At 39.0% G+C, this 23,162-nt stretch overlaps 1 protein-coding gene across 1 annotated transcript in view; it reads left to right on the plus strand.

The window, feature by feature from the left end:
- Positions 1-15,641, plus strand: part of LOC137173090 (cadherin-7-like) — a 111,473-nt gene extending 95,832 nt beyond the window's left edge. Inside the window, exons 11-12 of the mRNA XM_067577789.1 lie at positions 236-484; positions 15,045-15,641. Of these exons, the coding sequence (XP_067433890.1) occupies positions 236-484; positions 15,045-15,559 (764 nt within the window). The 3' untranslated portion in view covers positions 15,560-15,641. The remainder of the gene's footprint in view (positions 1-235; positions 485-15,044) is intronic.
- Positions 15,642-23,162: the final 7,521 nt, after the last annotated feature.

A 23,162-nucleotide genomic window follows, 5' to 3' on the forward strand; every position in this document is an offset into this window, starting at 1 on the left:
TAATGAATTGTGTTAATGACACCATCTGTTGGCATTCTTGCTTTTTAATACTGTAAAATCATTTCAAACTGCACAACCAAAGCACGGTAATCATTACAGAATAGAAGTTAAGCCTCCTACTAGTCATATATATGCAGTTCATTGTTCATTTGAAGCCATAAACTTGCAATTAATTACACTTTCCTGGCTTTTATTTCCTTGTCTGACCAAACTGCGCTTTTACTCTGTTTTGCAGACAACACAGCATCCATATTGACAAAACGAGGGGGTTTCCGGAGACGGGAACAGCCTGTGTATCGGCTGCCTGTGTTGATTGTGGACAGTGGAAGTCCTGCCCTTAGCAGCACAAACACACTCTTGGTGCGTGTGTGTGACTGTGACTCTAATGGTGAGACCTTGTCTTGTGGAGCTGTGGCATACACAGCAACCGGCCTGAGCACCGGCGCCCTCCTGGCTATTTTGGGCTGCATCATCACACTTCTGGGTAAGATTTATATGACGTCAGTGTCTGAAACATAAGTCCATGTAACAACAACTTTTTTTTATCTTTCTTTTGCTGAGAAGGTTGGCACGAATCATGAAGTCATCATTGTAGAGGAGATTAATTTGTGTTTCATTTTTTACAACCTTGTTCCTTTTCGGCCACTATTCCTATCTAAACATTACATCCGACAGTTTAACAACAACTGAAATGTGGTTACTAACCAATGTTTGTGGGTTTGTCTGATCATCGTGTTGCTTTCCTCTCAGGCCCATCTAGCAATTAAAGGACTAGTGTGTAAGATTTAGTGGCATCTAGTGGTGAGGTTGCAGATTGCAACTGAATACTCCGCCCCTCACCCTCCCCCTCCAAGTGTAGCTATGGTGGCTGCGAAACCCGCCAAAAATGCAAAAGGCCCTCTCTAGAGCCAGTGTTTGGTTTGTCCATTCTGGGCTACTCTAGAAACATGGTGGTGCAACATGGCGGCCTCCATGGAAGAGGACCTGCTCCCATATGTAGACATAAAGGATTCATTCTAAGGTAACGAAAACACAACAATTTTTATTTTCATGGGATTATACACTAATTAAAACATACTTATCAGTGTTATTTATCCGTCCGTTCTGCTAGATGCCACTAAATTCTACACACTGCACCTTTAAGTGTCAACTAAAACAAAAGCTCACTACAAGAACTTAATTTACAATTAATGTCAATGCAATTACTGCACATAGGTGGATGGCAGCAGCATATATAAGTAGAAATTAGCACCAAGAAAAAGCTAACACATCATCTAAAAGCAGGCCTGCGGAAAAGCAATAAAACATCCAGCAGTATCAGCAGCTAATAGCAGCTGATGTTGCCAAGTGCACAAACAGTGACTGACCAGAGCCAAGACATCAACTGTTGACATAGATATTAACACAAGCAGCAAATATTTAGCTTGGTGAAGCAAAGCAAAGTGGATCTCAGCGAAGAGTAAACCCTTTGGAAAGAGTCACTGCAGTCCCAAGCTTCTGACAGCAGAGCAGGAAATTTACACTTTTGGCTTGAAAGGTGTGTTTGCAGCCAAGCCAATTAGTGCTAACCACTAATATGAACTGTCTTGAATGCCCATGATTGGACTGTCTGTCTGATTAGACAGCAGCAATTTTAATAATGCAATTCAAATTTAATTGAAGTAAATGTAGATACACAGTGCTGCGTCACAAAACACTGTACCTCAGTATTTACAACCCATTCAGACTTATTTTTGCTACTTCACTCAGCTGAGTAAGTGAATAAGCTGAGTAAGCTTTGCCAGAGCACAGTTGAATCTTGAGGTCTTGCACAGGTCAAAGCTGGCAGGAGATATCCTATTATATTTCCTCTTTGGTAAATACACGTGACCCAGGTCAGCAAACTCTGAATAGCAGACTATGTTGACAAGTAAAACATCTCTGATATCCTGCCGAAAGGATCAATTAAATAGGGTCAGTAGTGTGTTTTGGGGATTTTTTGAGTTATTGAGTGTTTAGCTGGACTAACTGGTAAAATTCATTCTGTGAGTTGCTCAATTCACTCAACTAAACTACTGTTAGATAGAATACGTGGTCACCCAAGGCTGTTACCTTGACTCCTTGTAAAATATTTAATTCTGTTTGTCCAGCCTTTCAGGAGTGTAAGAGAATAAGAATATTTATCCCAAAAGATGCACTGCCTATGTCTATATACTGGAGTCTTCCAGATTTTTATTAATTTGCAAAGTATTGTTTATGTTAAGTCATCAGATTTGCAAACCCTTCTATTGCAAGTTATGATTTTGTGTGTCATTTATGTGGCAGACAGCCCCTCCTGCGCTTAAGCACACCATACTAAAAAAATAAAGTGTAATGATGTGCATGTTCATTGTGAGAAGGCAGTGCCTGAAGGCAGCCTGAGACAGTGATGAGATTTTAGATCATTTTCTCTTCTAAGGGAACTCTCATGGTGGCTTCCCCCAGATATGTTTCACTGTATTTTATTAACTTAATTATAATATTTTATGGAGGTCATAGAAAGCTGCATTTCAAGGACAGACACTCTTATGCTTCTGCTTTCTAGTATTACACCATATGTTAAGATGTTAGTAACGATACTTGTAAATGAAAACTGATTAGCATACCCTTAAAGATGATGCGGCATTGAGCCATCACCTACAGGCTGCATTATTGCTCATAAAACCCACAGACAAAGCGTTACCGTATCAGGGCAGAGTCATAGTTTAACGCTTAGGTGATCATCGTTGAAAGCTGAAAAGGATCTAAACAGCTTATACAATAACTGCAATGTTTTTCTTTGATGGGGTCAAACTTTGCCTTTTATTCCAGTCCCCTTGAAGTTTGCCTTCTTTTTATTGAGACAGAGAATACTTTTTGTGACAAATGAAAACTTCAAAAGAGCAACAGGGGGAAATACGTAGCTGCACAACCCTGAACCCAGCATCACTAATGAAAGCTGGCTCTATTCTGCACAGCATGGCCTCAGGCCACAGGCTTAGAACTAATGGCCTCCAGTTTAATATACCTCCAAGTCGCCTTGTCTCTTCTTTTGTGTGAGCATGTGTGTGTGTGTCTCCTTAGCTGTCCCCATCAGTCTGTTTTGCTCAATTGGATCAGCCTCTTTCCCTTCTTTTGTGTGTTTCCTCTGTGCATATTCTTCCTCCCCCCTCTCAGAGCAGCTCCTCCTTCCCCTGTATTAACAACCCATGTGTGACCGCTCTGCCCAATCCTTTATTCTGATCTTCCTTGATGGTCTTCCATCAAGACCTCTTTCAATTTGTAGGTTGCAATCGAGGCTGTGATTGTGTGTGATTGTATTGTGTAGGATAAGACGTGAGCCAGAATAAGATCCGAGCTGTGTCTCACTGCTGGCATCCTCAGGTGCTGTCAGTCTCAAGACTTAGATCTGCTTCTTTTTCCCCCCTTTCCTCCATCAATCTCCTTCTTTCTCATCAGGTGAGAGGAATACACACTTCTACCAGCAACACTGATTCTAGTTATCTGTCATCGTGACTCAGTCTAATAACTACAATGAATGTTGTGCGTGGAGAGCTCTTCGGAGTGCCACTCTACTAGTCTAAGTATTCATCAGTTGTGTCTGAGAACTTCAATCAAAACAGTTGATTCAAAGTGTGCTGTTCACTTTCTCTACCTGCCTGCATGCTTTTAAACCGCACAGCACTGTATGCACATTAGCTTTGCTTCGACGTACTCATAAGCTAAGTGGTCATTAATCATCGGTTGATATTTTTAGATTTAATTACTGAGCTTGTCCTCTACTCCTTGCAGAAAAGTTCCTGCAAATGCCTGGGCACAAGTATGTTTTTTGTTAAATTACATTTTTTTTAATGATGTCACTTTTGGATGATACATCCAAACTACTGAGACAATCATTATTTTGTTAAGATCGAATGCCTTTATTTCCCAGTACAGGTCAGATATTGTTCAATCCTCCTGAGGGCCAATTAGGACATTATGTAGCACTGCAAATCTCCTGACAGTTATTTCTGTCAGAGTATTGCTTATCAGACTCATTCTATAAATCTTCATGTCCATTTCTCCGGCTCTTATTTTACTGTCTGTCTCCTGTTTTAGTCCTCTGTCTGTGTCTATATTTATGTGTCTGTAATGAAACAACAGACAAACCCAGTTTATTTTTCAAATCAGATCTTGAAGCTTGACTGTACACACTGTAACCTGCAAATAAGCGCAGCAGACTTGTGTGTGTAAACTGTAATTATTTGCTATCATTAAAACACTGGCTGACATGCTGAAAACAAAAACTAAGAGAGGGAGAAAAGGAAAATCATCCCTTTTTTTTTTAAACGGAGCTAGTCAATTAAGAGAAAATTTGTCTTCATAATGACAGCCTGGCAAAAGCTAAAAAGACCTCTTGTAAGGGAATTGTGGGAAAAGGGAGGGAAAAATGCTAACAGCTTGGAAAAGGATACAGAGAAAATGAAAAACAGGAATGTTGAAAAGACAGTAAAGAAGCACAGGCACATAATCTGGACAAATAGAAATAACATCAGCAACAACAAAGACACCATAAAAGCTATTTGAATCATGAAGCAAACATGTAGCAGCACTGATAAAGAGTAAGATTATTTTAGCCAGCAACATGAAGGTTTCTGCTTTTGCTGATTGATTGTTTTTAATACCCTTCTTCAAGCCGTGGTGCAGACTGCATTTGTTTCAATAAACAGTGTCATCCGTGGAGGAGAGTGATATCTGTCATGTTGTTGAGGGGGCATGACACCTCTTTATTTGTCTAAACACCTTTATTTTCTTGCACCCTCTCCTCTATGCTTTTTGATCTCTGATGTGAAATAAGTTCTTAAACACATTTACAGTAGATACAAAGTGCTTTTGTAAAGGTCTTTTCAGACCAAAAGCGAATAACTTGTATGGATGAATTGCACGTCAATTAAAAAATTCAAACCCATCTATCCCTACGAGCCTATCCACACTGAATCCAAAACTTTCATATTTCGCGATGCAGATTTCTGCAAATTTCGTATGCTGATAAAAACAAGCCAACCAATAAAATAATGATTTTTGCTCAAGTGATCAATAGATTTTCTCAAACGCTGTGATCGCAGCCAACCTCATAATTCCCATACTGTCACAGAACAATAGAAATGGATATTGATCACTTTGATCCATTTGGTCTCACAGCATAGTACGCTCTTTGATAAACAATGCAAAAAGTATAAAGACAACAAAAAGAACATCTGGGGAAGTATTTCAGCTGAACTTGATTGTGATGGTGAGTAGCCTACAATTAAACGTATATAGAACGTATATAAGTGAGTGTATACAGAAAAACATTAGTTTCCATGTGCATTAGCTAATATTATGCTATGGACATTATACATGTCAGAAATTACATGTAGTCATTGTGAAAAGTATGCTATAAAACCTGATACATCAATTATCAATTATTTCTGTTGCGTATATACACACGGTCTGGTGCCTGGTGTTGTAAGCAAGATAGTTAGTTTGAATGTAATGTGCATGCTATGGTATGCTTTACTGTTCAGTGGAAGAGGTCCAGAAAAGTTGGAAAAACCTCTGGGACATCTACATTAAGAGGAGGAAGGAGAACAAAGAAGCAAAGAGAGGACAGGCAGGAGGAAAGTCAAAAAAGAGTGGAAGCATATGAGCTCACCATCCTTCCATGAAAAATCTACCGAGCCATGGAGCTGACCATTACAAGCTGGCCAACCATGTGTCAACTATAATAAATGCATGCATATGATAGACACATCTTGATTCATACTTCAAATGCAAACATATACCAAACCCTTCTGTTCAGTCCAGTCATGACTGATGGAAACCATTCCATACCTGAAATAACAAGCCCGTCTCTAGTGTGTAGAGATGAGTGCGGGTTTATTACAACATTTTTTTTACTGTCCACCACAATTCGTAACTTTTTGATTGTTCCACCGCTACACTGTTTCATTCACTGCACTGTCAACGCATGCACACGTTTTCTTCTTCTGCTCTGTTTCTTCTTCTAAACAATTAGTCCAACGCCAGTCCTCCACTAGTGGTGAATTACAGTCTCATGGCATAATAGAATAATCCAGTATTACTATTCATCCACATATTCCTGCAGTGTGTATTCACATAAAAATAATAAAACAATATTATTTAATTATTGAAGTGGTTTTCCCCCCAGATATTTTTTTATTTCAACACTGTATGGTAAGAGATGTTTTTGTTGAGTTTAAACGAAATTATTTTAAAGCAGGGGAAATTAAACTTTAATTTCTAATAGTTATAATGCCTTATTTAAATAAATGTTGTGTTTAATTGGTTTGGTATTCATCTGCAAATACCCGAATATCGAGATAATTTATTTCATTTCTTTATCCAGTGGGCATAGGCTATTCAACATTTGGGATCTATGTTAGCAATGTAGCTATTAAAGCAGAAAGACATAGGAACTGTATAGCTAATATGCACACATCAGTATGTGTTTATTTATCGCAATATTGAAGAATGTTATCGCACATCGCAGATTTTCCCCATATCCTGCAGCCCTACTTACAACAGGACATCCAGTAACTTGGATGAGGAAGAGAAAAAAGATGAAAGAGAATCCGAGGCTGGATGTGAAGGAGAAGTACAGACTGAAAGGGAAAAGAGAAAACGGAAGGGGGTTGATGCTAGTTTGAAAGCGTACCTGAAGCAAAAGGAGGCCAGAGAGCTGAAGAGGGCACAACATAGGCAGGAGAAGAGGGAGGGCAACATCTCAGCCTACCTGAACAGTTTGGCTCCTGCATTAAGAGGGCTGCCTCCCCAGAAGCAGGACTTTGTTAAAATTAAATTTCATGAGATCTTATTTCAAGCCGAATTGAGTCAGGCTTCATGGCCTCAACCAGATGCAGGCAAGTTTTTTGCTGTACCTGTACGGCCAAATCTAGATGTACTGGTGTATGTAGGTGTAGGTGTATGTTATTAGTGACATTCTCATTTCTGATACATTATTAAACATTTCGATTACTCGAGTGTTTATTTGTATATGCCACTTGAAGGGTCAAAGTGCTAAAATGAAATAGAGCCATCTGCAGCCCATGGTGATAACAAAAAGTAATCAATCAATCAATACAATATAAAAAAAAGATTGGAAAAAATTAAAGGAATTAAATAACAATAATAATAACAGCAACAATAATAGTAATTAAATTATTTAACAAAATTAATTTAATTTGGAGGTACTTATAGTTGACTTGAGTATTTCCATTATGTGCAACTTTCAAATTTTACTCCACAACATTCAGTAATAAGGCAAGAATCTTGTACCTTTTTCTCTTAGTTTAGTCTGGTTTCTGTTTATGTACTTCAAAATTAGATTTTCTTGAGATGTTGTGTACATCGCTTTGGCCCTGTGGTGGCCTGTGAAATGATAGTCATGGGCGTGGTTGGACATTACCCCCCTTTGCTGTGAAGAGAAAACTGTAGCAGATGGGGTAAATAAGTGGGGTTTGGCGTCAAGTTGAGAATGAGAGGTCTGATGCACAGAGGCATCAGGTCCATAGAGACTCATCTTGTGAATTGCTGAGTCCTGTGCTTGTAGTATCACAGGATTCAAGTCAGGGAAGGCAGGTGTGATGCAATCAGTTGTTGGACTGGTGACAGCCTGAAAAGTAGACATGGTAGACCATGCCTGAGTGACTGTGCAGACCGCATCAGTATCTCCTGATTGAGTCAATGGGACGAAGGGTGTTGGATTGTCAACACCAAGAGCAGAGGACCAAACTTCAAGTGGGCAAGAAATTGGAACGGGCAGAGGTTTGTCAACCTGTGCCCAGATCTCAAACCTCAGGGGTTCAAATTGGTTGAGGAGGTCTTTGCCAATGAACAGTGGGATAGTGTCTAGGGAAGACGCATACACAGGGTGGATTAGGCTCATTGGTCCAATGGTGAAGTGTATTAAGAGAGTACGCCTGGACTTCACAGGGAACAGGGGTGCACTTTCAAGAATCTGTTTAACCGTTTTGTCAGTGTTTAGAGCTCATAGAAGAGTCACGGTGATATCTGCACCAGGGTTAGTCACTCCACTCCACTAAGAGTTTCTCCTTCAGAGTTCATTCGGACAGTAGAGGCAACACTCAGAAACTGAGAGCGTCACTATGTCTGGTGGCTGCTTGGGTTGGACCAGTGTTGGGCCCTCAAGGGAGAAGTTGGATGCGCATTTCAGCTTGAGTTAAAGATTGTTGCAAGTTTGTGTCTTCTTCTTGTAGCTCAAGTTTTTGGGATTTGAATTGCGTGGTCAAGGTAACAGTAATGTCACCTATTGCCTTCCTGAGCACGTTGTCTTTCAATGGTGAGCTCAGAGCTTTGGATACAAGCTCTGGCATCTGCAAATCCAATGTAGCAGAATTAGGATCTTGGATTTGTTCTGCATAATTTGGTATCAGATTTTTAGTCATACAAGCTTCAGTGTTGTCGCCTTGGTTGGTGTGTTTTGACATCTTCACAGCTGAGGTTGCCATATTTTGGATAAACACAATTCAATCAAAAGATAATTTGATTACCAGGTTGTTGTTCAGTTCTACTTTCTTTTAAGTCTCAAGGACAAAAGCACATTGACAAATGTGTGTGATTCTCAAAACATTCAACAATAGCAGATTACGAGCTAATTATTTGCTTGAATTTCTTATTGACCAATAACTCAGTCAATCATAATTCAAATCATGATATGGGATAAGAATGATAATTCAATTTGTATATACATATACAGTAATTGGTATCTTAATTTAGGTCCCAATGCTAGAAGAGTAAATTAATTACACAACAAAGTTATGTACAGTTGCTTGTATAAAGCCAAAATAGTTCTAATGAATGTTTATAAATTTTCTTGTTGCAAGAGAGTCATAGGATGCAGCACAAGCATGTAATAGAATTAACAACAATGGCATATATTGTTCACTGAAGTTATATTTATATAGAGAGAATAGAATTTATTTGGGTCTGCAAAGAAATTTTCTTTCCTGAGGGAAACTTTCTTTAAAAGAATTTAATTTCACTTATTTTTGCACACGCTTGTCAATGGATCACATGTCATACTTAACCTGAATTCTGTTGACTAAATCAGCAGCTTTGCCAGCTGTGTCTAAAACACAATGGAAGTCTCATATTTGAGGGATGTAACTTGATCACTGACTCACATTCGGCAACACCCACTGACGGACCTCCACACTCAGACTGAACTCTAGCCAGTTACTCCAAAAGTACAGACAGATCAACTTCAGAAGTTAGCACATCAGTTAACCATTTCAATTCACATACAAGGAGACAAGCAGCTAAGCAGCTAGCATAGTTATTTTACAGCTCAAAATCCTCCTGGATGTTAACCTAAAGCACTTCTCAATATGTCTCTTACACTCAGGCTTCTGGACCTTGCGTCACTCTTTCATAATGTTTTTGAAAGAATTAAACTTTTCCTCTTATACTCCTGGGTTCATTATCTTACACAGGTTCATTTAATGTGACACACTGTTAAAGGTTTAACGACCCAGCAGTATATAAAAGTGGTTCATTTTAGCTCTGCAACATTAAAATGCTCCTTACACGTTAATGACAACTGATACTACAACAGACCATGGTTAATGTATCCATGCTGCCATGCTACTTGGCTAGCAGGAGAACTGAAGTATGTTTTAAAGGTCTCCCTTATCTGTAGAGCCTCTACAGATGCTCAATTTCCCCACAGATTCCTGATTGGTGAAAGACGGCATTCAAGGTCACCGCCATCTTCAGTTTGGTCTAGCTGCCTTTGCTGTTCCTCTTCTCCAGATGGTCTTAGATAGTTGCAGAGAATGCAGGCAGCTTTGACCTCTGACCTTGATCTCTCCACTGTTGACTCAATTCTGCATGCTCTGGAGAGTCAGTAATTAAAGATCCTCTGGTCTTCTGGTAGGCGTTGTCTTGGGTAGGGCCGTAGGAGATATGGCTTCATGGGGAAGGCCTCATCTGCCACAACAACATGATTGACCTTCTCCAACTCTGGTGCACCAGGGAGCTCTGCTGGTGGTGAGACGTTGAGGGATCCATCATTTTGGGCTTTGACAAGAGCTGAAATTGCAAAGATTCCCCCATTACTGCTTCTAAAGCTTCCCAGGTCAATTGCTAAGAAAGGGTAGTTGGCATCCACAAGGGCAGGGAGTACAACAGAGAATAATCGTTTGTAATTAAATAATTGTGACCCAGAGTTTGCTGGAGCCTGTAGGACAATGTGTTTGCCGTTTAATGCACCCAGACAGTTAGGGAAATTCCATCCTCCCTTGAATGCTTTGGCAACACTTTGCCAAACTTCCTCAGTTGGTCTTGGCATGTATGCCTCCCTCAGACAGGCCCAGTGGCATTGCATATCTCAGTCACAATGCCTGCAAGGGTGGAAATTCCCAGGAGATCCAGCAAAGAATCACTGCATTACGCATTATCATTGCCATAAGGCAAACAGCTTCTGACATAAACAGAGGGACATTTTCACAGGGTCCATCTGGCCCCCAAGCCCCTAGGAAGCAATATAGTTTTGATGGATTCTTAATATGGCCACCTCCTGATTGAACACTGGGTGGGATCTTTGATTGTACTCTCCCGGGGCCAACTATGGTAGCACATTTATAGAGCCAAACTGTTAGCAAAATACAGATGTTAAATACAGCTATAACACATTAACTATATGAAGTGTTTGATCAAATAACAGATTGACCATTTGAAAGTAATATTACTGTCAACGTTTGTGCAAAGCAATGGTCTTGACAGATGGCAAAGCATAATGGAAGCTAGCCAGCTAGTTTTCATCAGGTAGTTAGCTAATGTCCTCTTGGATTTTGCAAAAGGAATAGCTGGAGTACACCTAATAGCAAATGAGTGAGTACAATGTTTGGGAAACATTTTATTTTGGTAGGTTGGGTCGCCGTGCCCATGTTGTGATGCTGAATTTAATTATGACTGGTTCCGAAATACTTCAGCTGACATTGTTGTTGTCACTCTGTCATGCAGCAATGGGGCTGGTAAGATGTCAGCAAGGGATAGGAAATCACACGTTCATTTTATCGAACTGCATGTTCACTGAAATAACTAAAACAACTGAAACAACTGGAATGTTTTGTTGTTTTGAATATGATATTGTCATGTTGGCCATGAGAGAGAGCTTGTGCTGCTCATCATAGCTAGTCAATGTATGTGATCATGTCAAAAATCCTCCCCAATGATACCATAACTCACCTCAAATACACTGCCAGACATTGTTCAGGATTTATTGGCTCTCTGTAGTTGGTCTGTAGTTGGACTGTAGTGTTGTTTCTTGATGGAGGGGGCCACCAACTCCAACACCTCAAACTGCCCTGCGGTCATCCTAAAGTAGCCCCAGGTACATTATTAGCTCCTGTACCAGGCGATGATACTCCCCACTTTCCTTTCTCTCCTGTAATAACGGGTGAACCAAATGTTTTCTATTCTTTTTAATCAAAAGATACATCATAAGCTTGTCGTCGCTACTGCTGCCGCTTGAAGAGTCCATGACAACGATGAATTGATGATTGTGTGACAGTGCAAAACTTTAATTTTTAGTGGAATGAAAATTTGTCAACAAATATTCAGCATTTTAATTTTGTTTTTTTGTTTCGTCTGTGGTGTGTTAAGGCCATAAGATATGCAGGATGATCTGAAATCAGCAAATCCGTTATGAATGAAGTTGCATTTTCAGTGATTTTTATTAATTTTATATCAGCCACAGTGTAACAGTGAAATATGACTTCTGTTTCAGTAATATGACGTATTTCTGAGTGAATATGTGGGCAGGGTATATGTTGAGAGGGATTTAAATCAGATTGTTAGATCAGGGGAGAGGAGGATGAGAGAGCAATGAAAGAAGTCAGACCTGAACCATGCTCTTTTGTGCATTTGGAGATCCAAGCAGCCCTGACCCATGATATCACTCTGCTTCTACGACCCACAAGCTAACAGTCAAAAACCGTTTTATATGATGGGCGGGATTAGTTGGTTGCCTACAATCACATTTCTTTGGATACATTTATGTATATGCCCCCAGGTTCAAGACGAGTCATCGAAAATATTTTTTTATTTTTTACATTTACAGAAACAAAGAGAAAAGAGAAAAGAAAGGGGTTTTTAATATAAAAAATACTCAAAAATGTTTTGTTTTAAACATCTAACATATAACAAGAGGTAAATCAACAATTACTACAGGGACACAGGATTAGAACTTGGAAAAATGTATTTTTCATTTTGCTGTGTCTTATATACAGAAATACTGGGTGTGCTTTGCCTCTATTGTATATATCTGTTTCATTGTCTCTGTATGCATTTCCTAACCTGTTGTACCTGAGAAGTATGTAATAAAACTCTCATGTACTGTCCTAACTAGATACATAGTTAAGAGAACAGTGAGTATTTTGAGTATTTCTAGATATGCAACCTGATTGCAGATCCTCAGCTCCACAGTTTCTACTGGTTGGATGCTCTGTTTGTTAAAAAAAAAAAAAAGCTCCAGCTTTGTGTACAAGAAACATCCCATGTTGTTTTTAGATGAACAGCAGATGCTGGACAGCTGGTTAATTAATCTGCCTTCAAATTAATCTTTTAGGGCCCAAATTGTCGCAGTATGATCTGTCCAGTCAGGTAAAGAGTTATCAGTGGCCTATCAGAAGCAATTAGCTGTACTAAAATTAAGCAATGCATTGTGGGATATCCTACATGACCTCAGTAACCACTGTACGCTATCAAAGCTATCAGTCAAATTTTATTTGTATATCACCTTTTGCACAGGTTAGAGAATTTCAAAATGCTTTACAGATGACTGACAAGCTGATAATAAGACAGAACAAATGTAAACAGTATAAAAACAAATTTACTGTTTACAAGATAAAGTTGATATATTCATCCAAAGTCATCTTGCCACCAGGAATTAGTACTTTAGCATGAAGCTTCCTTTGGTTTCAGACAGCATCACAGCTGCTGATTTACATCTCTCTTAGAGACTGCACTGCAGTACAGAAGCATTGGAAATGTGTGGGTGACAAAATGAGTGAATAATCAGTCCGAGGTTCACCAGACTCACACAGAGCACAGAAAAAAATACTCTAATGAGAAAATGCATTCAATGATGCATGCTGGTAGGAAAAGGGCAACATAGAAAACACACCTTGTTCACTATCGATTGGGCAGGGTAGATCATTTAAACAATTCAATTACAGCAAAAGCCATTGTAACACTAAATTGATCTCCTTTTCCTCTGTTTCTCATTTAGTTTACATCACTAGTAAATGTGTTATGAAGGATGGGCCTTGTGTCGTATCATGGTTATGTGTTTGCTAAACTGTCTGGGCTGGAAATAATTTCTTACAGGACCCTTGATACCTGACATAGACGGACTATTTGTATGCTCGGCCATCCACCTGCTTATTCTAGTAGGACGTGATTGGGTGTTGGCCTGTTTCCAGTCTATGACGCATTGTGGCTGCCTTCTAGGCATTGAACCCTTAAGAGCTTTGCTGGAAAGCACTGAGAATATTCTATTCCAATGTGCCACTTTGTAATTCACTTTGGAGAAGCCCTACTGAATTGAACAGAATTTAGAATGAGTCAAGTTCCTAAAATCAGAGGAAACAATCTTCCACAGAAATGTTTGGTATTCTGTCTCAAAGCACAAAAAAGTGTCAGGGATATTAACAGTGGCTATTAGACTTGAGGGACCAAGTATTTCACAAAAAAATATTGAGTAGGGGTACTAGTGCTGCTGTTGTAGGGTACCAGCAGTCACCAAATAGCCAGCAGAGATCTACCCATTCATCTCTTGCAGCCTTTCCATGTGACACTTTCCTCCCTTCCATCGCTTCCATTTGCTCCCTTATTAGAGGCTGTGAAGTGGTTTTTGAATTTGGTTCCTGGGCCTCTTTCCCTGCTGCTTGCAGTAGCTCAATGCTGTGAAGGAAAAGAAATATGGGCCCACGGAACGATATTTCACTGGCACCAGTGTGACATTGATGGATAGAGGATCATTAGACATTTGCCAGTTTGCTTGGGCGTAGAGTTATTTTCAGCAATAATGTATGGGAGGGGAAACAGGGGCTTGAGGAGTGCCTCTGGTAAGATCTCAAAGGGCCGCGGATTCCAGTTTGGTGGAGTTTTGTACAAGTCTTGAAGCAAAATGTAGGTGGTGGAAATCACAAAGGGCCTCTATATATTGCATTGTAGTTTTAGTTTTATAAACTCTGATAGAATTAGCAAAGCACTGCCTTTGGATTGATTCATAGTGCAGTTGTTCCAAACCTTTTTTTGTCAGATATATCCCCACAGCCCAGTCAAATGCACCCAAGCCTCATCATGGTCCAAATGTATTGATAAACTGGATATTATTTAACATTATTAATTATATAATAGTGGATATTGTTAGCCTTTATGTTCTCATACAATTGAAGTGTCAAGATATTGCTGGTTTGTACTACTATAGAAGCTGAAGCTGGATTTGTTTTTGAGTATTTCAACTGTTCATCCATTAGGTTTTAACTATTCATTCAATACTTTTAGCTAACTATTTCAACTGTTGTGGCCTATCAATTAATTTATCTATTTCAACCAATTATCCATTACCTTAAGTTATCTTTCAACCATTTATCATTACTTTTAGCTAATAATTTAAATCATTCATCCATTACTTTTAGCTATATCTTTCAACCATTTATCATGGTTTTTAGCTAACAATTTGAATCATTTATCCATCACTTTTAGCTATTTCAACAGTTTATTCATTACTTTTGGTATCTTTATAAATATATATTTGTTTAATCAAAGTACAATTTCCATTGTTTCCAATTACTTAAGCTACTCTATAGTCATGTACCTCCTGACAACTGCAGAAGACCCACATGGGGTGCGCAGAAACCCTGGTGTTTTTAGCTCTTCTAAACATATCCCCGCATCTTTTCAGCTGACTGGCACAGAATGTGTATGACAATGTTTTCAGTCAATATTGACTCAGTCATCTCTCCCTTTCTCTGCAGTGATGGTTCTGTTAATTGTGACAATGCGTCGGAGGAGGAAGGAGCCTCTGATTCTCGAGGAGGAGAGAGACATCAGAGAAAACATTGTCCGTTACGATGACGAGGGCGGCGGAGAGGAGGACACGGAGGCCTTCGACATGGTTACCCTCCGCAACTTGAACGTCATCAGAGACCCCAACGTCAGGCGAGATGTCACACCAGATACGCCTACCTTCTTTCATTACCCATCAGCTACTCGCCCGTCTTATAAATCCCTGCCGGACAATGTGGTGTTCCGAGAGTTTATTTGGGAGCGGCTTAAGGATGCTGATGTTGACCCATCAGCTCCCCCCTATGACTCTCTGCAGACATATGCTTTTGAAGGCAGCGGCTCTGTGGCAGAGTCGCTAAGCTCACTGGAGTCACTAAGTACAGACTCAGATCAGAACTATGACTATCTCAGCAACTGGGGACCACGCTTCAAAAAGCTGGCCGACCTCTACGGCAACAGCGATGGCACCAGTGTCTTCTCATAGCCCCAAAATGTGTCTCCTAACATATTTCGGACTAAAAAAAAAAATAAGAGTAATTTATTGTCAACAGAGAAAATGATTTTGTCTGCCTTAGTGCATTGGAGGAAAAGATTCAAAGACAACACAAGAGAGATTGAAAGAAAAACACTTTGACTTCAAAGGTTTTTGGTTTGTTTACCTCCTTGTATGGATTTTCAAAAGCGTGCCATGGTGAGTTTTGACACAGACTTCAAAAGTGGCTTGACTGAGGAGGAAACCTTGTGTGCAAAAGACATTAAAGGTTTCAGATTTGGGCTCCAGTCCAACCATTGACTGCAGAATGCATACATGATGGAGCATTTTTATGGTGAGGCACCTGTCCTTTCATTCCAGCGATGGGCACGGACCCAGCACCCTTGCTTTGATGCATTCCTTTGCTATCTTTGTGCTAAAAAAAACAACATAAAAGTTTCTCATGAAATGCAGTGTCCCTGGCGGCTAATTAGTAGTCACTTGACTGTTCATATGAAATTTGACAACAATTTCTATGTTTTTCTTTTTTCAAGTTTTTTTTTGTTTTGTTTTGGTTGGGGTGGGTTGAGTGATGAGGGGCTGTTTTTCATAAACATTTAAAAACATAGCCACATTGTTCATGGACTCATTCATACCTTTCAATACTATATGAAAAGTGCAACTGCACACATACAGTATAAACAAGTAGTTGATGTGCTAAGGAAGTGATGTGAAGACATAATTTGTGCAAATAATAAAAAGAATGACACTCGTCAGTTTGATGTCTCCACTGGGTGAAACAGGAAAGCGAATAATTTCTCTTTTAACAATACATCTTGCAGATGTTGCAATGTAGTGTTTGTCTGAGTCTGTTTTTTCTTCAGCCTTTCTATTGCCAAGTCCAATGTATGATTTCTGAGCTATAAAATGTCAGGATTAAGTTGTTCTGCTTTTGTACGAGGCGGGTGGCGGTATGAACGAAGGCTACATCAGAGAGCTTTGTTGAAGGACCGGTCCTCGTCGTGCTTGATTGCGAGATTCACGCCACCTAGACTCTAGAAAAAAGAATTTGTTTCTGAAGTGACAGTCCTTACCTGGGTGAAGTTGCAGTTTGTACGTAAATGAATTTCGCTTCTGTAGTTTGCAGAGTCCAGCATATATTGTCATACAGAAATTAAATCAATAATGTCCATGGTTTGTTTATTAATGGTTAAAGGACACACTGTATGATAATCATATTGTGCTGATTTTCTTTCTCAGCTTAGACAAATTATGTTACAATTGGGTGTCAACATGTACAACCGATATGTATTATTTATTTTGAAGAGGCAGAATTGTGCAAATGATGTTTTTATCCTTTTTGCTGAAAATAAAATTGACATTCAGTTCCTTAAAAGACTGAAGGGATTTCTTCCAGTCTGTCTGAACGCGGGGAGAAAAACAAGTAAATAAATAGAGGTTATTTCTGACAATAAACTACAACCAACACCTAACAACAACGATGAATGATTAAATAGTAGTGCCTCACTCTCTGCATTTGGGGAACTCAAGGAACTAGAGAGGGGATTAGAAAGGGAGGAGGAGGAGAAAAGAAAAATTTCTTTTTTTTCATATCTCCTTTTGATGAGGCTTTTGTAGTTGAAAGGCCTGATAGAGACAAAGCACTGACGCTCCGCAGAGGCATGTGTGATGACTGCAACAGCAGGCTCACCGTCGGCCATCTGAGGAGCTTTTTGCAAGTGAGTCAGGCCTGTTTTCATGCAGTGAAAGGAAACTCCATCATAGGTGTGTCTCAATAATCACTGACAAAAAACATGTACATATATATAGTGTGTATACAGTATGTGGTATGAAAAATACTAGTCATTTATTCATATTCATAGCTTATATATTAACTTAACTATAAAATTCTATGTTTTTGTCAATTTTATCTCCTTACACAATTCTTAATGCTATTTCACAAGCCTTTTTGTAGCCTACACATTTCAGAATATTGATGCCTTAAAAATGTACAAATATTTCTCATGTCCCCCCCAAATTCCCAAACACAGATACATGGAGTACCCTGGTCATTTTATTTCAAGACAACACTGTTGAAAACACAGGTATTATTTAAATGGTATGTCTAATTCTGGTCAAAAATCTTAAATAAAGCTGTAACATGTCAATGTTTCGAGACCAGAGCAGGGAGACAAAAAGACTATGAATGCTTGAGGGTCCTGTTTGCTAAATTTGAAGGATAGGTTCTCAATTTTTCAAGTCTGTTTTAAAACAACAGTCAGGTGTTCATATGAACATTGAAACAGCTTTTTCTTGCTGTAATCATTCTTCCTGTTCATACTGACCATTAGAAGATCCCCTCAAAATGTGCTTACAATGGAAGTGATGGGGGATAAAATCCACAATCTTCGTTTTGGGAAAAATATGTATTTAAAAGTTTATTTGAAGATAATATAAAGTTAGTAAAATAAAGCTAGATATCTTCCTCAGTTAAAGTCTTTTTAGTAAAAAATTCCATATTTTTGTCTCATCGGACAGTGATTTTGTCCCCCATCACTTACAGTGAAAGTGCATTATGAAGGGATCTCTTGATGGCCAGTACGAACAGGAGGAATTATTACAGAAGGAAAACGTGTGTTCATTTGGGTACTTGACTGTTGAGCACCTGACTGCCTATTATTTAAGGTGAAACTACAGTAAAACAAACAGCAATAAACAGCAAAAGGCAGCTGATACACTGTCTCCATTTGACCCAACAAATTATTCAAATAACCAGGGCCATAGCCAGAATCTTCGAAATACTAACATCATGAGTCCAAATTCCACCAGTTCAACACTCCCCCGACCCCTAAGAAATGTTTTACTACATCCTAAATAAAGTCTTTAAAAGTTCATAATATTTTACATTATTAACTGCTAATTATACATACAACTATGATGTTAAACTATAATTTTACTTGCAAATGAACTGATGTATAAAATAAATGGTTTCCGAGGTTTAATTTCCAGTATCTTAACCGGTGAAAAGCCAGTGTGGATTGTTGTCTCTTGAGAAAATAAGGACAGAAAACTACAAAATAAACTGAATTCTTGGTTTTTATGTCTTTGGCTTTTCTGCTTTTTTGTTGGTCTTGACATGATACCATTTTTGGACTCAGACCGGGAAATTACCTGCTTGGTTTTACGTTATGAAGGTGGCATTGAATACATAACTGTTCTTAAGCATTCTTCTGCAAATCTACTACATTAAATCTGACGAAATTTGAACAGAAAATGAGTACATACCAAACTCAGAATCAAATCGTACTAGTTCTTGCATTTTGTCATATCTGAATCTCATTGTAGCTTGAGTTAAAAAGAAGCCGACTAGCATCTCTTGCTGTCGCTGCATCTCGACAGCACTCAGAGGTTCATGAATACAATTGACAGTATAATTCACGCTGATGCAAGAGATTGCAAGGAACTTGTTATGCATCTTTGCTTGGTAAATACTCCATCTCCTTACAGGTATTGACATAGTTTCTAAAGCTTTGAACCTGACAAAAACAAAAGATTTTTTTAAAAGTGTGATTCAGGAGTAAGCAAGGTCACCACGTGTGTTCATGATGATGCAGTTCACACAAACTTACTGGAGTGTTTTTTCTTACATATTCACGGGTTACCGTACACGATAGCCTCTTGCAAAGTGTATTGAAAACCACAGAGATCACTTGTTAGGGCTAAACATACCAGCTAGAAGAGTTCTTTTGGAAATCAGTGGATGGAAAACTCTTATAGCGGAATTGGAGGACATTTGTAATCAGTTGAAGTTCAAACATACAATAATTTCTTGTTAAGGTTTTCCAGAGTCAAATGTAAAAACAACAAGTCCTCCAAATTAAATGACCACATAGGTTGATTGACCATTCACTCCAGAATGACCATGAGTGTTTTCTAATCAGGCACCTCTATCAGCAGTAATTGTCACGACAACATCATTTGTCAAATCACTGTTAAAAATATTGATGTTTTATGACAACACTGTGGTAAGGGTCTGGTTAAGTGTAGGCCCAGAGACCACTTGGTTAGGGTTAGAGAAAGATCATGGTTTGGGTTAAAATGATCACTTGAACGTGGTGTGGATTAAAGTTACTACTTCCTGAAAGTTAGGCAACCTTCGTCGTCATGGCAACAGTAAACACCACCACAGCAATCGTAGTTATGGTTTTTAAAAAACTGTCCCAACTCATGGTTGGAAGCAGGAAACGGGAAGCGAGGAGCGGTCTCCTGCAGCAAAGTCCACTAAGGATCTAACCAGCCACCCAACCTGCCACTCTGAATGTCAATCTGAACTGATCTGAACTGCGCCACTAATTACAATGGCTGCTAGAAGTCTGTCACTCAAACATAACTATAGGTCATTTTTGGTGACATCTGACGACCCATTGTGTTGTTTTTTTGGGAGGACATGCTCATAAAAACACCCTGAAAACAGAATAATGGGTAATTTATTCAGTACATTTTTATGTATTTTTACCATATTAAAATTGTGCACAGTAAAAATGCCATTCTGCTCACTTTCCTCCAAAGACATGTTTTCTGAGTTTTTGGAGTTCTATACCCTGTTTAGACCAAAATTAAACCTGCTAAAATAGGTGATGGACTCCTTTCATATTGCCAGTGGACAAGTTTGCCTTTCTATTTTTTTTTTCTGGTGTGTCATATTTGACATCACGGCTAGCAGTTAGTTAGCATGGTTAGCATCATTAGCATAGCTGTGCCGTACTGTGTGTAGCCCATATACTGTATAAAAATAAGGTAAAGCAACGGTGTTTCTGGTTTAACAGCACTGTGCTAGGCAGGTTTTTGTCACACAGCTGATGGACTGTTAGCCTAGCAAGTTAATACTACATAAACATATGGCTGAGACTATGTTTACAGATATTAGCAGATAGAAACAGATAAAAGAGCAGCCAGAAAATGGGCGAATGTCCACCTGGGTTTCATGTTTACATCACTGCTGATCGGAGCTGGAGCTGATAAATACATGTGACTACTGCAGAGTAAATTGACCCAGGAATGAATGTCAATTGTACCCTTTCACACTGAAGACAAAAGCCAGATGTTAGTGGGTGTTAGTGTGTTTTTTGTCCAGTGTGAAAGGGGCTCTAGTGTTATTATAGCTTGTAAATTTCACATGTAGTTCATGAAATTTCTTTTATCTAAGGAGATACTGTAGACATTGCCTCAAACACAGACATCTGATGTAAACTCCACTACTGATAGCGTCTGTGACCAGATGTTGGTTTTGATTGACAGCTGGTCAATCAAAATCAACAGAAAGTATCTTAAATGCCTGGTGCCTGGGGGTACTTATGAGCAATCAGGGACCCTCTGCTATCAGGGGCTCAATCTGTACCTCAGTTGATTACTCATGTTGGCCCCAGCGCCTTGGCTGGGTAGGCCCGAGGCCGCTAAAGACACTTCACTCAATTCTTATCATAACCATGCATCATCAACAAATTGCCCTGACAAAGAGGTGCCTATTTTCAGAGACTCTCAGAGAGATGAGGAACAAGCTTTTCCTCAGATTGTCTGCTGGAACATCGCTAATAGAGTTTGACCTCTTGGCCGCCTGTTAAAGAAATCATTCTCTGTAGTCACCTTTTGGCTCCACATGCAACGCAGGTGTCTGGGATCATTTATCATACAATTACTGTCTTCTTTCATACAGCAATATTAGTTCTTTCACTTGATTTACAACCTTAAAATGTGATGTGTTTTTATAGGTTTAAACTTTAAGAAAGATAAGATTAACAGAGTGTGTGATTGAGCTTGTGCTGGAATATAATGTATAAACCAAACAACCATAAACACTAGCATATTTATGTGATAACTTTTTTATAACTATTTTCCATATTATTATAGATATTAGGGTAAAAACGTGTACTTTAGGTTTATTTTTCTGCTGAGGTTTGAGACATATACCTCCACTATAGGTTCCCTTCCTCTCTAGCACAGAGGCTGAGAAATTAGACGGAATAAAAGCTTAACTCTAAGTCAACTGGGGACTAAGTCTTCACATATTTATGCATGCGGGTGAATATTTATTTCTGTGATTACACAGCAGGAAACAAAACTCCAAAGAAAGTCTGTATCTGTTTTGTTCCTATCACACATAAAAAAAATGAAAATAAATAATCTGCTGGCTGTCCGTCCTGGGGAGCCTATTGGTAGCAGAGAAATGGGGCCCCTGCTCCAGCATCAGCTGGACGGCTGCTCACTGGTCCTTTGAAAAAGAGAAAAGGAGGGAAAAGAAGATCAAAGGCCGTTGCAGCACCATGCTTTATTCTCTGTCTCTCTCAGCAGTGCTCACAGTACATCTGCCTTCAGCAAGAGAAATGTCAGACCTGAGGTTTGTGTACTCTATAGTTCCACCCAAATTAGACTGGTCCCAGACCTGGGCAATATAAATAATTCTCTTGAGAGCTATGTGTGTGTGTGTGGGGGGGGGTACGACAGCTTGCTCCCTCAGCGCCTGGGGAACGCAGGGAGTGTAAAAGTAGGTCAAAATGGCAAGATTAGGGTAATAGGGTGTAAAACGGAAATTTAGTATAATAACTGGAATATATAACTGGAAAACCACTCAAAATTGTCCTATCACTGATTCATCAATATTACTCAGACTTTGGCTAAAGGTGTAAAGAGGCTATTGGATTAAAATATGAAATGTGATCATCAAGATCAGCAACCTAGATCCGCTTTCAGACAGCCACTCTGCTCGTCTCAGAAAGGTCAAAAACAACAAAAACCAGATTCACTCATGTTGATATATTCATGGCTTGATATATCACATACATTGTTTTCAACACATACAGTATGCTATTACTTGATTCAAGGATTATTTAATTGTAGGTTGTGTTTGATCCAAGAAAACCAATAATACATTGAATCTTGTTTTGTTACTTTTTGTTAACTTTTCACTCTCCTTCGAATCCTGACTTTTTTTTTATTTTGAGCTTTGAATTCTAAATCTAAAAGAAAATAAAACATCATTGTTACATCATTGGATTTCATTGCCTTGGATGGTTGAAAGAAAATCTTTTGGAGCAATGTCTCATACAAAATAAAAGAGCAAGTGGACAGACGCCTGTCTCCAAAGCAAATCTAGTTTTCATTTATTTTGAGGATATTTTCCTGAAATTTCCATTTGAACACGTGACTGCAGGGTTGATACTAGCAGAGCGTCAGTACAATGATGAATTAAAGTAATTAGAAAATGATGCGCCAAAGCCCTCTCCAGTGATGATTGGCAAAAACATGTCAGGGCAACATCAGCATTAATGAGCCATAATCGACATAGGCCTAATTAGCAGCACTTTGTACTTTTATGTAGGTTTATCATCATTAGCCAAGCCTGGCTTGATATAGCACTGAATATGTGGGTGGCATAAGTGTTTGTTTATCATGTAGACATGGAAAATAGTTACATGCTACAACAGCTTCCGCCAAGGGGAGTGTTTCTGTAGGCCTACATCTGCCATCAGGAGGTGCTTAAGGGCTAATTACATCTCAAAAGACTGGAAACTGTGGAAGGAAACATGCATATTCAAACAAACAGCAAGATTTAGTGTAG

The sequence above is a fragment of the Thunnus thynnus genome, chromosome 21 (genome assembly GCF_963924715.1).
Source record: "Thunnus thynnus chromosome 21, fThuThy2.1, whole genome shotgun sequence".
Taxonomy (NCBI): Eukaryota; Metazoa; Chordata; class Actinopteri; order Scombriformes; family Scombridae; genus Thunnus; species Thunnus thynnus.